At 38.6% G+C, this 18189-nt stretch overlaps 1 protein-coding gene across 6 annotated transcripts in view; it reads left to right on the forward strand.

Moving 5' to 3' along the window:
• Positions 1-18189, forward strand: part of CHD9 (chromodomain helicase DNA binding protein 9) — a gene marked incomplete at its 5' end in the record, with an annotated part of 116909 nt that overhangs the window by 47590 nt on the left and 51130 nt on the right. For 5 of the 6 annotated variants that reach the window (XM_080937054.1, XM_080937052.1, XM_080937051.1 and 2 more), the window contains 8 exons: positions 2795-2881; positions 4186-4323; positions 5906-6027; positions 9073-9316; positions 13105-13281; positions 15455-15598; positions 15692-15947; positions 17096-17306. In XM_080937054.1, coding sequence (XP_080793180.1) covers positions 2795-2881; positions 4186-4323; positions 5906-6027; positions 9073-9316; positions 13105-13281; positions 15455-15598; positions 15692-15947; positions 17096-17306 — 1379 coding nt within the window. The remainder of the gene's footprint in view (positions 1-2794; positions 2882-4185; positions 4324-5905; positions 6028-9072; positions 9317-13104; positions 13282-15454; positions 15599-15691; positions 15948-17095; positions 17307-18189) is intronic. The other variant, XM_080937050.1, reaches the window with a different exon arrangement.

The raw sequence follows: 18189 nt of genomic DNA on the forward strand, positions 1-18189 counted from the left end.
TGAGCCACCTCTCCAGCCCTGGTTATTCTTGACTTCTAAAAAATGCCATGGGAATGGTTGATCTTCCTTCTTCATGGATCCCATGGTAGTTATTTGGTTTGATCACTGGTGAAAGTTGGTGTTTGTCAGATTTGTCCTATGTAGTTCTGGCTGGTTTGGTGCTTGCTTTGTAGACCAGGCAAGTCACCCATGTGCCTTGACTTTGCCCTGAAAAGTTCTGGAGTTCACGTTTGCCACTGCACCCAGATATTATCACTCTTACAATCATTAAGATTACCTAACAGTTGGTTACTCTGAAAACATGTAACACTCCAGATGTTAGGAGTTCTTTAGGTTGGAACTTCCACTGTCTGCCTGCCTCACTAGTACTTGAATATCATTGAGGTCTTCACAAAGATAGTTTTCTCACCTGACTCAGGTGTATCATAAGTAAGACCTATGTGACTTTTTTCTTTTAAGCATTGAAATTTCTTTTTATCATTAAACTACATTTGACAAAGATTGCACATACTTTATGTTCACAGTTTGATTTTTAGTTATATGTAAACATCATGAATCATTTCAAATGGATATATCCATCAATCAGAAAATAGTTACCACCTTCTCTTTCTTCTTTTTGTCATTCTGAAAATACCAATGTTGGATTATGCACATTGTTATCAGGTAAATCTAATTAATATCAAGAGTGATTTGCTGTTAAATTAAGACATAGCACACAGCACACCACTGAGAGGCAAGTAAAGCTCACTGGCTGTGGAGAACAGGCTTTCAAAGAAGTGTAGGAATTGCTCAAGAAGATGAAAGAAAGCAGCAGTCTAGTCAGCAGAGAGAAGCTGAGGGTAAAATTATGAAGCTGTGACCGCATATGGGTTGCTTCACGTTCTCAGAAAATACTGTGTTGTACTCTGGAGCGTGAAATCTGCATTAAAGTTGTGTTACGCTTCAGGAAATGATGCTTCACAAAAAGGAAGAATTCTGTTATTCTTCAAAAACAAATATGGACCTCAACCACAAATAGGAAGGATTTCAAGCAAGGGGGCAATGTGTGAGATTTGTCCTTGAGAAGGATTATGTGCATTGAGGACAATAAAAAGCACTACTTTGGAAATCCCTTCTGGGACTCCTTAGAAGGGACTGAGGCATTCCTTCCACCTCTAGGGCTAGAGAGATGGTTCATCCACTAAGAGCACTTATTGTTCTTGCAGAAGGTCCAGGTTTGGTTCCTGGAACCCGTGTGATTTCACGACTATCCTTAACTCAGGTTTCTGGGATCTGACCCCTCATCTGTACCTGGTGTGCACCATGCATGCACATTGTACATGCACACATAATAAAGACATGCAGGCAAAAAAAGACTCAGATATACAAAGGAAAATCAATAAATTGTTAAAGGACTCACATAAGTGACACCAAGAGATGAGAAAGAAGGTCCCCATTTGAATTAGCTTTTAAAGAAGAGACTATACCCACGTGATGGTGGGGCATGCCTTTAGTTGCAGCACTCAGGAAGCAGAGGCAGAGGGATCTTTGAGTTTGAGATGAGCATCGTCTACAGTGAAAGTTCCAGGACAACCAGGGCTACACAGGGAAACCCTGTCTCTGAAAATATAAACAATAGAAAGCAAGAGGATAGACTGAAGGAAATACATACAGTTCAGTGGTAGAACACGTGTACTGCATGTCAGAGGCTCTGAGTTTGATCTCTGGCACCACATACACATACACAGAATTTATACAAAACCCAACTCACTGGCACATAGCAGTAATACCAGTTATTTTAAGAATATCTTAAGTTTGAACTCCATCTGGGCAATGTAGTAACCAGTTTTGTTTGTTATTTATGTATGCACACAGACGGATGCAGTCTCACACAGAATGTACAATTTGCTGATTTATTTACTGATTTGTTTTTTAATATTTGTTTATTTTTATGAACATTGGTGTTTTGCCTATATGTATGTCTGTGTGAGGATGCTAGATCTCCTGGAATTGGAGTTACAGACAATTGTGATCAGCCATGTGGTTGCTGAGAATTGGACCTGTTCCTCTGGAAGAGGAGACAGTGCCCTTAACCACTGAGGCCGTCTCTCTAGCCCCTTATGTTGGTTTTTTGAGACAGGGTTTCTCTGTGTAGCCCTGGCTGTCCTGGAACTCTCTAACTGGACCAAGCTGGCCTTTAACTCAAAGATCCATCTACCTTTCCCCACCTCCAAGGGATAGGATAAAAGGCACACACCTGCCTCCAAATTGCTGACTTATTAGCTACCACGGGTGTTTCTGTAATTGAGAGTGGAGCAGAGAGAAAGGTGTTTCCATTTATCCAATTAGAGAAGGTAGGAAACTCAACAGGTGGAAGAGAAAACAGTGCATCTAAGTATGAAGTGCCCATGTTGGTAGTTGGCATTCAGCTAGATCAGGGCATATCAATGCACGAAGGTGAGGAGTAGGATAAAGGGGACTGCTGCCACGGGAGACAGCATGTGGGCTCCGTGGTCTTTGTGTCTCACTACCATACAGAGTTGCAAATGGAAGATGCCCAGGCTGCATGTAGAGCTTTAAACATATCTCCTAGAGTAGGTTACTTATCAGGAGTACAGTATTTTAAGTCCTCTGAGTTAGCTTGTATTACTTACAACGCGGTGGTTCATAATCTCCTTATAGCTTTTAGAAGTTAAATTGGAAGAATTTTATGTGTTATAAATGTAATTGCAGTTAAGCAGATGTATGTGCTTTTATTTGTCTTTCCACTTCTTTTGTCAGCTAAGATACCATGAAATTTGCTTTTTAATTTTAGATGGAAGAAGAACCCTTTAACCCAGACTACGTTGAAGTAGACAGAATATTGGAAGTTTCTTTTTGTGAAGATAAGGATACTGGTGAGGTAATTACTTAGTAAAAATAGTCTCTAAGGGGATGGAGTTCAATTCCCAGCACCTACATGGCAGCTGTGGCTCCCACTGTCTGTAACTCCAGGTTCAGGAGATCTAACACCTCTGGCTGCCAAGGACACCAGGCACACACAGGTACACATATATTCCTGCAGACAAAAATGTACATTGACATAAATAAAAATTGAAGAATAATGTTTTTTTCTCTTTTTATTGGCTATTTTATGTATTTACATTACAAATGTTATCCTCTTTCCTGGTTCCCTACCTCCCATACCTCCTCTCCCTGCTTCTATGAGGATGTTCCCTCTCCCACCCACCCACACCTACCCTGGTATTCCCTTATACTGGGGAATTGAGCCTTCACAGGACCAGGGGCTTCTCCTCCTGTTGATGTCAGACAATGCCATTCTCTGCTACGTATGTGGCTGGAGTACTTCATTCCATCCTTTAAGTCCTCCATTGGGGTCCCTGAGCACAGTCCAGTGGTTGGCTGCAAGCATCCTTCTCATCTGTATTGGTCAGGCGCTGGAAGAGCCTCTCAGGAGACAGCTATATCAGGCTCCTGTCAGCAAGCACTTCTTGGCATCAGCAATAGTGACTGGGTTTGGTTGCTGCAAATGGGATGAATCCATATGGGTGGGGCAGTCTCTGGGTGGCCTTTCCTTCAGTCTCTGCCCCACTCTGTTCCTGAATTTCCTTTAGACAGGAGCAATTCTGGCTTAAAATTGTACAAAGGGTTGGAGGCCCCATCCCCAACTGGGGGCCTTGCCTAACCTATACGGTGAAGAGAAATGATTCTAAGCCCCAGAGATAAGGCTGGTAGGTAAGAGAACTGGCTGCTCTTGCAGTGGACACTGGTTCGGTTCCCAGCACCCATATGGCACCCACTAACACCTGTAGCTCAAGCTATAGGGAGTGAATGTAATCTTTTTTCTAAGAAATACTGTAAAATTTCTAAATAGTCAAACCTAGCACACACACACACACACACACACACACACACACACACAAGCTAAGCCTTATTTAGAAGACTGGGTTCAGTTCCCAGCACACATGTGGTACCTCACTACTGCCTAACTCCGGTGTCAAAGCATCTGGCAGCTCTTCTGACACCTGAAGGGACCTGGTATGCACATGGTACACATATGTGCATGCAGGCAGCAAAGCATACACATAAACTCTTTTTTTTAATGGTTCATTTATTTCTTTTTATTTTTTCAAGTTATTTTATAAACCTTTTTAGATTAAACTATTTACTTCCTTCCAAGTGGCAAAATGAGAATTTCTTTTTTAGTCCGTTATTTACTACTTGGTAAAGTGGTGCTCACTGCCATATGAAGATAGCACCTGGGAATTAAAAGAAGATGTGGATCTTGCAAAAATTGAAGAGTTTGAACAACTACAAGCTTCAAGGCCCGACACGAGACATTTGGTGAGAGCCCTTTAGTACTTTGTGTTTAGCAGGCTTAAGGTTATCCCCAGTCTTTGTGTTTGTGGCATATATGGATTCACAACCAAGGCTTTTTGCATGTAAGCACACAAACTTGTTTCTTAGATCCACAGCCCTAACTTTACCTTAGTACAGTCCTGGCTGTGCAACTGACACAGTATTCTTCCAACTGCTACATAATATCCCATGTAACTAGCTAGCTTTCCTCTGTTGACACACAGGCCTGGGTTCTTTTCTATTGTATATAATGCTCCACTAAATATTGAGTCATTGTATAGTTTTTGAGAGATTAGTAATGTAATTTATTTAAGTAAATGTACACTTAAGATTTTATTAACTATCTCTTTACAAATTTCATTCTCAACAAGATGTTCCAGTTAACAATTCACGCTGGCTGGGTGGTGGTGGCAGTTTTAGTCTTAGCATTTGGGGAAATTCAGGGACAGCCTGGTCTACAGAGTGACTTCCCAAATAGCCACAGCCACACAGAGAAAGCCTATCTTAATAAAAAAACAAAGTGAAACAAACCTCCCAATTCTCCCTGTCTCTGAATTTTTCTCCTGTTATCTTTTTCAGATAGATAATTCGAATAAATTTTACTCTCAATTCCTTCTCTAACATTCCTAATTCTCCATTTAAAAAATTTCAAATCAAACCTATTTATCTCTAAGCTAGTTATTACTTATAAGTATACAATTTATCTGTTCCCATGCTAGCTTCATTTCCTCTTAAGAACTTTAGATGGATTAATTGGACTAACTGTGCTATTTCTGTATTATAAATTGTGAAGCTACATTGCCTCTATTGGGAAAGTGTAACCCTACTCGGGATCCCTACACACGATTCTCCTGCAGTCTGCACTCTTCCACACTCTGCTCACACAGAGGTACCATGTGCACAGCTCGGCAGCGCAGCCTCGTGAGGAGCCCTTGCCTGACTTTCCTAGGCCCTGGAGGCATTCAGAGACTGTTTATAGGCCAGCTAGTCAACACTCTGTAATATCCATCTGGATGACATTTTTCTTTTCCTTGCTTGATGATACACTTACTTGAGCCTACAATACAGTGTTGATAATAGTTTTTGTTACAAAAGAACATTTGCTTTTTTCAGGTGCCTTTTTCTATATCTACTAAAATCCTCTTTATTTCCTTTTGTTCTTTAAATCTGTTTCATTTAAAACTTTAAGCCTACATGGCTATTCCTCGTAAAAACCCTACTTATAATGCAACCCCTTTCAAACTTTATCCATGTAGTGAAAATTTTGCTAAGAAAATTTAAATATCTGTTCATGAAGAATATCGGAGTGCGGTTCCTATTCATGTCCTAGTACTTGAGTTTAGCATCAGGGCTTCACAGAATGAGTTGTATTGTGAGCCTTACCGTTGCATTCTATAGAGGAGTTTAAGCAGAATTAACTTGATTTTTAAATATTAGGTAAAATTTCATCATGTACTGTATGCTTTGGCTTCTAGGTTCTTTTAGAAGCAAGGTTGCTTGCCATGCGTAAGTTGTATGGAAGATAAGCACCTGAAATGCATCATTCATTTTATTTTTGTTCACAAAGGATCGTCCTCCCTCTAATATTTGGAAGAAAATAGATCAATCCAGGGAATATAAAAATGGTAATCAACTCAGGGAATATCAACTAGAAGGACTCAACTGGCTCTTGTTCAATTGGTATAATAGGTACGTAATATATTGTAAGAAACAACTTTAGTATATTCACTTTTTGTATATGTCAAAATATGTTAATAAAGCTTGGTACTTGCATTGCTATATGTTAGTGCCAGGAAGTCTTTATTATTTAAAATGATGATACCTCAGGAAAATAATGGATACCACGTTTACCTTTGCTTCCTTAAGTATCTGTCACTCACAGGTTTGTTATCAATAGTTAAATTTGAAATACCTTTCTTAGAGTCTCAATACCCACTGTGTTTTAGCTTTTTAACAGATAGCTTATGTCAAGAACTGTATCTACTGAACTGTATGTTAACACCTGTAGGAATTAGAGAGTGTTGGTATTTAATGTAAATTTCCAATGACATACTGTAAGCAGACAATTAATTGAACATAAAATTATGGGAATATAACAATATGTTCCCTTGGCTGTTGTTCATTTTCTAAGTTGTTTAAAATGCTTTCTACAATGTATCCAAGTAACTTATTGAGGTAAAAAAATAATTTCGCAGGAGTTAAGAGGGGTATCATGAGAATGAAGTGTAAATAGAGTAGTATGTGCAAATATCAAATGAAATGCTACTACTAGAAATGATAGCAAACATTCAGTGGTACTTGTTTGAAATCCATCTTTTTGCTGTTTTAATTCTCACATCATTCTCCTGAGTTGTTATACTTAGTCATGCTGAGTTATAAGGCTTAATTAAGAGAAGTAAAAATGGCCTGCCAGCCATGCTGTGTTCTCTGACTTATGCTTAATAAACATTAATCTTTATTTTCTTCAAGGAAATTATCCAGGTAAAAGGAAAATAATTTTAGAAATTCTCTTCTCTCATTAGTGCCCTTTGCACTTTTTCTGTTACTGGTTTTTATTTTCTCCATTTTCCTCTCACCCCTTACAGAACTCTGTCCATGTCTCTGTATGACTGCTTCATAAAGAAACCAGAGACGGTGGGCTTCCCTTCTCCAGAGTCACAGCACTAACCTCATGTCACAACCATGATCACACCATGCTGCCTCAACTCTAGCCTTGTGTCCAGTCTTGGGTCAGCTCTCCTCTTAGATCTTCAGGCCAGGCCGGAAGACTTCTTTGTCTAAATCTATGAACATTTTGAGTATTTATTTATAAAAGTGAAATAGAAAAGTTAAGTCTTTTGACTGTGCTTTTCCTTCTAACTTGCTTAAGCCCCTTTTGTAACTTCTGCAAAACTTGAGCTCCCCATTCACCTTTCAATCTGTTACAGTCTAAATTTCTGTTGTATATTTACTCTCTAACCTATCTTGGTATAGAACTCACTGTGTAGACCAGGCTAGCCTAGAACACATGGCAGTCCCTTTGTGTTAGTCTCATCAGGATTACAGGCATTCACTTCTATATCCAGCTTTGGACTTTCTGTTGCTTTTCTGAATTTCTTATTTCCCAGTTAGTGGAATACTCTTAGTCTTAATGAAATATTCTTAGCATTCAATTCATCTCTCCTGTTTTGTAAATATTGAATATATACAAATTGCTATTTTCTTCCTTTAAACTTTCCATTCTTATACCCAAGACCTACTACAGTGTGACTCTGAGACTATGACTTTCAACTATCTACAGGTTGCTTCTCTTCCATATTTTAGCTGTCTTTTTCCTCTTGCCCTAGATTTTTATTCTTTAATTCATTTATTAGATTCCACATTTTTTCTCCCTTAGCCATCTCAGCAGCCTGCTCACTTCACTCTCCACTTAAACTAGCCACAATTTTTATGGTTCTATAACTTTCTTCTTAAGGCCTTGAATTATGGTTCCTTGCTTATTTTTGTCTTTAGCTGCCTGAGTATGTGACTCAAAAGTTTCTTTAGATACATAATAGATTTTAAACTAACCTGATTTCTATTTTCAACATGGCAAACTTGTTCTTTCCAATATTTCCCATATGTTTAATAACACAATTCATTTACTCAGCCAAACTAAAGTCTATCTGTTACCCGGTGCATATGGTTGGTGACCAGGCCAAGTCATCGTAACTCTGACATCCTGTTTTCTTAACAACTTTAGTGCCTGTGCCTGAACTGTCTTCCCTGTTTCACTATACTACCTTCCCAGTCAGTGCCAAGACTTCTGGTTGTTCATTCTTTGTTCTCTACCTACCGGAGCACTGGAGTAAAGCTTACAGTGCTAAGCTAATTTTGTTGTCTTTTCATAAGAGTTTTAGTGCCTGGCCTTGTGTACCAGAATAATGTCTAATCTCTGACTGAACTCACTGGTCTCTCTTCCCTTCTCCCTTCCTTTGGGCCCCTAGTTTGTATTTATTACTTCTGATCCTTCCCTTTGCCCTTTGGGAAAAATTCTTAACATTTTCAGTTGACGAATCAGCTGACACGAAGCCCTCTTCTTTGTTGTAGCAAGTTTATTATTTATTGTTGCATTCATCTGGTCTTCCATAAGAACATTCACTGTTTATTCTTCACTGGCCACATTGCAAAATCATCCGTGGAATTTATTTTTAAAATGTAATTCCTTAGATCTCATTCCATACACACTGGATCAGAATGTATTGAAAAAGACCTAGCGATCTGGTAATTTGGTTTTCTGTTTGTTGTTCTTCGAGTTGTGTAGGCTCTTCTAAAAGCAAACCACAGGTCTATGCCAGAAATTGGTTCTTGTACAGTGGCACGTTCAGGACTACTTTTTTATGTGTCTGCACGTCTGCTCCTTAATAGATACAGTTCCCTGGACGGCAGAGAGCATGCTCTGTTTCCTTTGTGTCCTATCTTCTCAAACTGTCCTGAAATAATAGAAGGTATTTAATAAATGCTTTCTAAATATTTGCAATTAAAATCGGACACTTACTGGGCAGTATCTTCATTTGAAGCTATAAAAATCTTGAGTATCTCTTTACTTAATTATAGTAAAATTATCATTTGAGCTTACTCATTCCGCAACATTTCATGTTTTTATAAATGCAAGTATTTTCATTGGATCTTTGCTTATTTGTGTATATTTATCACTGAAAACAATAGTATTCCGGAAAAAGCCCTATGTGTGAATAATCTATTTATTTATTTCAGACGAAACTGCATTTTAGCAGATGAAATGGGTCTCGGCAAAACCATTCAGTCGATTACATTCCTCTATGAAATCCTCCTGACGGGGATCAGAGGGCCTTTCCTGATCATCGCTCCGCTCTCTACCATTGCAAACTGGGAAAGGGAATTCCGCACATGGACTGATATTAATGTTGTCGTTTATCACGGGAGCCTGATTAGCAGACAGATGATACAGCAATATGAGATGTACTTCAGGGATTCTCAGGTGTGCTATTACTGATTTTGTTTCTTTTTTTAAAAGAATGTGGCTGGATGCGACTGTATTACATGTCAACAATTTGCAATTTTGATAGATTTTAATTACACACTTGAACCTGATTTGTGATAAGATTTAGTAGCTGAAAAGCAGCTAGAGCCAGTTTAATATTTTTAGTTTACTATCGCACAGAATATTGATTTATAAAAGCACATAAGTTGAGTACATTCTATAGTTTTCTAACTAAAATAATTTATTTTTATTTTTTAATTCCTCTTAATTGTCTGTTATTTATTGATACAACTGTCTTTCGTTGCCGTCTTGTCCCTGCATTGTCCTCTCTCAACACTGACTCTTCAGTGACTAGGATGGCAGTAAATGCATACTGAAGTCAGTCTAAGGCTGTCTTTCATGTTCAATGTATTTTTGACTTCAGAGTTTTTTGTTTTGTTTTGTTTTATTTTATTTTGTTTGTGCACTGGCAGGGGTAAATCCACGTTAAAGCCTCTGCATAGCATGATTACCTCATGATTCCAAATGAGATACAGAGGCAGAGAGAGGCAGATACAGAGAGAACAAACTGGAAAAACACAAAATTCCAAGTTGTGGTCTTGCACATTAATATGATTTTTCTGATAAAAAAAATCTTTATTCAGAAATAAAAAGGAAAACAAGCAGTAAACACAATTCAGACGGCATTATACTGTTAAACTGCAACAGGTTTATTGTCCGAGTGGCTACCTGAGGCTACCTGAGTGGTTCCTGAATATCTTTTCTTCACTCATTGCTTTGTCCTTATAAAAAAAAAGTCAGTGTGCAATATGGCCTTCCAGTGACAATAGAAACCAAAGCAGGACAGTGGGCATAGCGACTGATCTGTTATTCTCCTGCTGAGGTGGGTGTGCAGCCATGTTTGCTTGCTCTGCAGCCCTTTCCCTCTGTTTCAAAGCTGACAGCATTGAGCCTCAGCACAACCGCGTAGTTCTCCGCCATAGAGAAAACCACCGCCCCTGCATTCTAGTCATTATGGCACCTTGGATTCCAGCGTGATTCCCTCATGTCGTAGATCACTCCTTATCAAACAGTTGCAGAATTTTAAAGCCCTATGGTATCATAAAAATAATTTTGTAGCTTTTTTTTAAGACAGAACTCTTGCTGTGTAGCCCAGGCTGCCCTTAAGCTCAGGAATCTTCCCACTTTAGCTTCCAGTCCTGGGGTTATAGCCATGTGCTCCCATGCCAAGCATCTCAATTCCCTTTTTGTAGAAAACTCAACTAAAATTATGAGAAAAAAACATATCTGTACTGTAAACTAAACACAGACACAACTTTTAAAGTTGTCTTACAAATGTATTTTAATCAACCAGCTGAATATTTCCTTCTGTGTTTTCAAGTTATTAAACAGCTCAAGAATTATAGTAATAGCAAACCTTGCTATTTTTTTTACTCAGGGAAGAGTACCATAATTTTTTTTTTTTACTCAGGAAAGAGTACCATAAAGAAATAATATTCATTAGCAATTGCTTTTAAACAATTTATATATATATATATTCTTTTACTTATAATCACCACCTTATAAAATAGATTTTGTTGAATTAACTTTGTACTTGAGTGAAATGTGTCTTAAAGAAATGTGTGGACCACAGTAAAAGAGTAGAGCAAAACTATTATGAATCAGACCCACGAGCCCTGTGTATAACAGAAATCCTGTTTGCAAAGCCTTGACATGCCATTTGTGCCCATGGTAGTAATATTCTACTAGAGCTGTGTCTAGCTCGGTGGGCAGTATAAAGACATAATCTATAAGCAATTCAAAGACACAATTCTTCTCAGCCTTTCCATCCTTTAATACCTATTGTATCTCACTTGCATTGAGGGTAATTAGCTTCTTAAACTCGGTGCTACTTTATATCGCCCCTTCCTCTGAACTCCCGGAACAGCTGTCCAGTCTCTTCATCCTCTTCCATTCATAAGCATAACTTTAAGTTACGCACACCCTGACAGAACCTCTCCAAAACCGTACCATCCCTAAATTCTTTCCTAAATTTCAGAGTCCTGTAAAATGCCTAGTTAACATCTCCAGTTATTTCAGTCTTAACAGTTACAGGACGACAACCATTAGCTTCCTAATATTAGTGAACAGCAGTCCACAATCCAGTTGTTCAGGCCAAACCTCTAGAGCAGCAGTTCCCAATCTTCCAAATGCTGCAACCCTTTAATACACTTCCTCATGCTGTGACCCCCGACCATGAAATTGTTTTGTTGTTCTTCATAATTGTCATTTTGTGACTGTTATAAATTGTAAATATTTAATATGCAAGATATCTGATATGCCACCCCCTTAGGGGTTGCAACCCACAGGTTGAGAACCGCTGCTCTGGAGTAAAGCTTGAGTGTTCTCCCTGTCTCGTTCCACACCCATGACTTAAGAACCCTGTTGCTGCTCTAGTCAAGATATGCATCAGACTTAGCCACATCTGACAGCACTTTTATTGGTTCTTATGACCCTGTCCTCGGCATCTGTACACCATTTTTACTTGAGCAGCCACAGCTTTTTAATCTTATCCCCTTACTGGCATCTTGTAAGATCTTACAGTCAGTTTCCAAGGGCTTTGGTGTCTCCTCTATTCCCTCACCCTTTCTCACTGATTGCAGCTACTCTGTCCTTGATGTCATCTGCAGACTATCAGATGACCCTTAGGCCCTTTGTGCTGCCCACTTTTGCCTGGGATGCATTCTTCCAGATAGACAGATATCAGCATAGGTCTTTGCCGGTGTATCACCCCCCAATCACCCCCTCTCTGTCATCCTTTAGAAGACGGCAGTGATGCAACTAGAGTCATTGCTTTCTTACTAGTGGTGTCCTACAGCAGGAACATGAACATCTAGGTTCCACTTGGATAATACTTTAGTTTGTTTTATTTCCCTTTTTATCTCCAGGATATAGAACAAGGCCAGTACATAGATACTCAGTAACTATTCTCTGAATAAATTACTTACACAGCTAATATGATACTCATTGTTTGTTTGCTTTTGTAAATGCAAATTCATAGATATAGATACTAAAATCTCCTTGTCCAGATTTTATAATGATCATGTTTAAAATTACTTATTCTCCTCTCACCTCTTTTAGCCCTGAAACAATCTTACTATGCAGCCCTTCATGGTCTGGAGCTCATTATGCAGACTAGTATAGCTTCTAACCCACAGAGATTTACCTGCTCCTGTCTTCTTGATGCTAGCATTAATGATGTCTGCCACCACACCCAGCCTCAATTCTTTTCTTGAGACATTTTACTTTCTTGTGTTTAAATTATATACATGTGTAGTCATGCCGTGTGTTTGTGTGTGTGTGTGTGTGTGTGTGTGTGTAAGAGAGATAGAAGCAGACAGACAGACAGACAGACAGACAGGCCTTGGGTTTCATCCTCAGGAACTCCATTCACCTTTGAACATAAGGTTTCTCTTTGTCCTGGAGCTCATTTGTGCTAGACTGCTTGGTCTTCTGTCCCCAGGCCTCCTTCTCATTTCACATGCCTGGTGACACCACACTGAGCTGGTTCTTTCTGAAGCTTACAGAAAAAGCTTTTTACCAACCAAGCTCTCCTCCAGCCTCATAGGGATGACTTTTGGCAGTGTTATTGAACAGCTATATAATACATTTCTAATAATAAAACTTTTTAAGTGTCTATGTAAAAAGTATTGATGAAAAATTACTCATAACACATTCTACTTTTCTGCCATAATAATAAGTGGAATTAAGACATTCTCCCTGTATATTGTGTTGGTAACTTCTAGGGGCGCATCATTCGAGGAGCATACCGATTTCAAGCCATCATCACTACCTTTGAAATGATTCTTGGGGGCTGTGGAGAACTTAATGCAATTGAATGGCGATGTGTGATTATTGATGAAGCACACAGGTTAAAAAATAAAAATTGTAAACTCCTGGAGGGTTTGAAACTCATGAATCTGGTAAGCAACTTATTTTGATTTAGTTTCCTAACTAGGTAGTAAAGGACATGGCGCTTCAAAACTAATGCTAAAACATTGGTTTAAATTTTTATAGAACTGGTATTTTTGCTAATTGAGATATTTTGCTTATTTGGCCTTAATTAGCATTTGTTAAAAAACTATACCACTTCCTAAGATCAGATTTAATTATTTATAAAATTAAAAGAAGAGAGTCCAGAGAGATGGTTCAACTGTTAAGAGCACTTGTTGGTCTTTTAGAGGAGCCTGTTCAGTTAACAGCATCTACAAGGGCTCATAACCATCACCAACGCTAGTTCTGAGGCAACCTACATCCTATTCTAACCTCTGTAGTATTAGACTTGAATTTGGCACACATACATTCAAGCAAACACCCACACTCATAAAATAATAATCTAAAGAGGAAACCTGTTGAAAAGAAAATAAGGCCACAAAATATCAAACCTTAAATTCCTTTATAAAAGACATTTCTCATGCTACATCAAGGAAACATCTCTTTGTAACAGATGGAGACCATTACAGAGAACCACAACCTATCAAAACGCAGAGTTGTGGAGCCCCAACAGACATATGTCTACAATAGAACTCCTGAATCTGAGGCTCAGAGATCAGTGTGGAAGAGAGGTTGGAAAAATTTAAGAGCCAGAGGAACAGGGCATTTGCCGTAAGATTGTATCTCCTAGGAATATCAGGAGCTACACCGCACAGCCACGCCAACATGACTGCCTAAATGTGACTGAACAAGAACAGCGATAGGCCTGTTAAAGCAGACGGGGAAGGACCCCAGGCCTCAGTCGGACACAAATAATTACAGGCAACTAAAGAATGGTGAGGGTGGGAGAAATGGCCTTCTGCAGGGAAGAGCACTGCAGTTGGTTCTCCTGTACCAAGTGATCAGCCCAGAAAACATGCATACAAATAGCATTATATAGGATGAGCAAGTTGTGTAATAAAAGGATTGGCCATGGATTTGAAGAAGAGCATGGAACGGCATGGGAGGGTTTGGAGAGAGGAAAAGGAACGGGGAAATGGTGTAATCATTACTTTATCTCAAAAAATAAATGAAATAATTTAAAAGGAAGCCATTTCACCAAACTTCTCATGTCATCTCTGATAAAAAACTGAGTCTGTCTTTCTCCATGACATAGAATCAGAGGACAACCAGACAAGTTAGCTCTCTCCTTCCATCCTGTGGATTCTAGGGATTGAACTCAGGCCATCCGGCTAGGTTTCAAACAACTTCATTCCCTGAGCCATCTCACCAACCTAAAAACCCAACTCGATATGTTCATGGTGTTTGCTCTAATTAATAGTAGAGGTTCTTAAGATCATATTACTCTTGCATGTTTGCTTCTTTAAAATGCAATTGTTTATAACATTTTAAAAATTACTTTCAGACAATTAGTGCATCAATACTAGAGCAAATCAGCATAGCGACACACCCAATAAAAATCAGAATCTTCTTTTCCTTATGTATGTGGACCGCAGTTCAACTCCTCACTCCAATATTTACATTTATTTGTCTGTCTTTTGAGACCAACTCTTATCAGATATATAGATACAGATATTATTTAGATATAGATATATGGAGATATGAAAATATATGTTGAGTATTATTATCAAATCACATTTTAGTATGTTGTTAAAATTTGTATTTTCTCTTAAATTTTGATGAAGTTCTATAATCAGAAGCATATTCCAGTCAGCCATTTACTTATTTGGATTAATAACCTCAGTGGCTCAACATTTTACTTCTCTGTGAAGAACTGAATATCAATACCTAGATTTCAAAAATGAACTTCCTTAGATGCACAAGTTTCCACACTGATGACTGAGTCCAAAGAGACAGAAAACTATTTTGTTCTTTGAAATGCCTAAAATATGGTTCTTCACATGTTTAGAACTTTTTCAACCACAGACAGGTCTAAACAATATAGACATTGGTGAGTTGCAAGATGGATAAAAAGGTTTCTTTTCCATTTACTGAATAATACCTTGTGGAATATTGTGGGAATATTGTCACGTTGGAATCAATTTGTGAATAGTAGGGTCAGAAACTACTTGCTTGTATTGTAGTCAACTTGGGAAAACCTATATCAGCTTCCATTTCATTTTAATCCCAAGGCATTTACTTGGTTGTTCCTGTTTTCCGTAGGAACACAAGGTGCTCTTGACTGGCACTCCTCTCCAAAATACAGTCGAGGAACTGTTCAGCCTTCTTCACTTTCTTGAACCTTTAAGGTTTCCATCTGAGTCAACATTCATGCAAGAGTTTGGAGATCTGAAAACAGAGGAACAGGTGCTCTATTGTTTGTTATAAATAAGTACAGCTCTCTTACTATACTTTATGGTAATTGGACGCATATGTGATATGTCTCTCATGCTTACTCAGGTACAGAAACTTCAGGCAATCCTTAAACCAATGATGCTGAGAAGACTAAAGGAAGACGTGGAGAAGAAATTGGCTCCTAAGGAAGAAACCATTATTGAAGTTGAGCTTACCAACATTCAAAAGAAATACTATAGGGCTATTTTAGAGAAGAACTTCTCGTTTTTATCCAAAGGAGCTGGGCAAACTAATGTACCTAACTTGGTCAATACAATGATGGAGCTCAGGAAATGTTGCAATCATCCATATCTGATCAAAGGTAGCCAAAATGAATCACAACAGACACCTTCCTTTCCAACAGTAATCAATAAAAAGCAAAGGTCCCCTGTTTGCAGCTCCCAGTGGTACTGCTTTCTTGTGCTGTTCTGCCATCTTACAAGCATCAGGGTGAGAGGCAGTGTGACTGTCCGGTTTGAGCACAACAGGCCACTAGGTTAAGAGTTCGCTCTGTCTTGGAGAATCCTCTGATCAGTGCTCATAAAGACAGACATCTTTAAGTGTCTGCATTTACAATGTTTTCCTGGTTCCTTTCCAGTCTACATATTCTAGTTAGTGCTTCAGATTTTGTCCTAAAATGACTCTCTGTATGGACTTGTTGGGTTCTCTATCAGTGTTGCCTTTGTACCAATGCTTGAGTTTGTTCACTTACCTTCGATAACTGACAACGCTGTGGAATCCTTATACTGCTGTGGCTAGAAAGGCTGGGGAAAGAACATAGAGAGCTTCCTTGATTCTTGTCTGGAGTCTTGGAAGGAAGTGTAACAAGGACCTAACCGGGCTTCCTTTTTTATATTTCCCTCTTTCCTTATTTTAGTGGCTAATGTTCACATAAAGATCAATTATAATCATCCTTTGGTTATACCCAAAATTAAGATTTAAAAAAAAATAGTAACCATTTGTTTAAAAATATGTGCATGCTTAAAGGTCTATGTATTTATTTCTTGCTTTTGAGCTGCAGTTGTATTCTTTTATTTTGGTTTTGTGGGTTTTCTAGTTTCTTTTGTTTGGTTTTGGGGTGATTTGGGGTCAGGTAGGAGAACATGGTAAGGTCTTGCCCGATAGAGCCTGGCTGGGACCAGACTCCCAGCAATCCTCCTGCTTCAGCTTTCCATGAAAGCTACAGTTCTGTTCTTCTTTCCTAGAAGCACTCATTAGCAGACAAAAATCTACATAAATGCTTTCAAAGACTTTTAAGACATTATCTTAATTTCATGAAATTAGCGGTGTCGTGTTAGTGGAGAACTGGTTAGATACAAACTTAAATAATTCTATTAAAAGCAAAGTAGTTGCCACTAGAAAGTTGGGCATTACACAAGTCCAGGAGAACCTCAGTTCTGACTCAAGCTGTAGCAGCTGGAAACTGCCCGGCAGTTTTTATTGCTTTTTCATGGCTGCCTTCTCACACAGGTGCTGAGGAGAAGATACTTGGAGAATTTAGAGACACATACAATCCATCTGCCTCTGATTTTCATCTGCAAGCAATGATCCAATCCGCTGGTAAATTGGTCCTCATTGATAAGTTACTTCCCAAAATGAAAGCAGGAGGCCATAAAGTGCTTATCTTCTCTCAGATGGTGCGCTGCCTTGACATCCTGGAAGATTATCTTATCCATAAAAGGTACAAACTCGTGCTGTGTGTCCACCTAGCTCATAAACTCTGGGGTAATATTTTTATTTCTGTTTTATTTCATTGGAATAATTAGAACTCACGTATACTTTAGGTTTTTCTGGTTTGTTTAATAGTAAGTTGTTATTCTTTTTCTGGTTTTGGTTCATGACAATATAAGCATTGACTTTAACTTAGTCAGTATTTATATAAACAAATATAGCATATATAGGATATTTTATGAGAATATCAGAGATTTGATTTCATATCAGTATATTTTTAAAGCAAATCAGAAATCTCAGCTGTTGGTTTTCATTGTGTTTATTTGATTTTGTTATTCATTTTTTGTTTGTTTTGAGACAAGTTTTCTGTGTAGCCCTGGCTGTCCTGGAATTCACTCTGTACCCTAGGCTGACCTCGAACTCAGAGATCTTCCTGACTCTGGAGTGCTAGGATTCATGGCATGTGCTACCACCACCTGGCTTCAATATTAAAATTTTTTGATCATTTTACCTAAGTAAAAGTTCATATTAGTTGATAGTATATGATTATGTAGTTCATTGCTATTGCTAGTTACTTTGTGTAGTATGTGTATTACGAACTTGATGTTGGGGAGAGGGGTACCTCGATGATTGTCTAAAATGCCTGGCTTGTTAGCTCCAACGGTCCTCCGGTCTCCTCCTCCCAGCCCTGGTCACAGGCACAGGCACTGTTCCTGGGTATCACTTTTACATCCTGGGGATTGAAACTCAGGTCCTCATGTGTGTATAGCAAGCACTTTCCCAACTGAGAAGAGCCTTCCAGCTCCACTGTGACATTGTTTTCTTCTTTGCAGTACTGTGATTTGAATCTGAGGTCTTGCATTTCTGGGCAGTATTTCCACTTATATAAACTC

The sequence above is a fragment of the Micromys minutus genome, assembly GCF_963924665.1.
Source record: "Micromys minutus genome assembly, chromosome: 24".
NCBI lineage: Eukaryota > Metazoa > Chordata > Mammalia > Rodentia > Muridae > Micromys > Micromys minutus.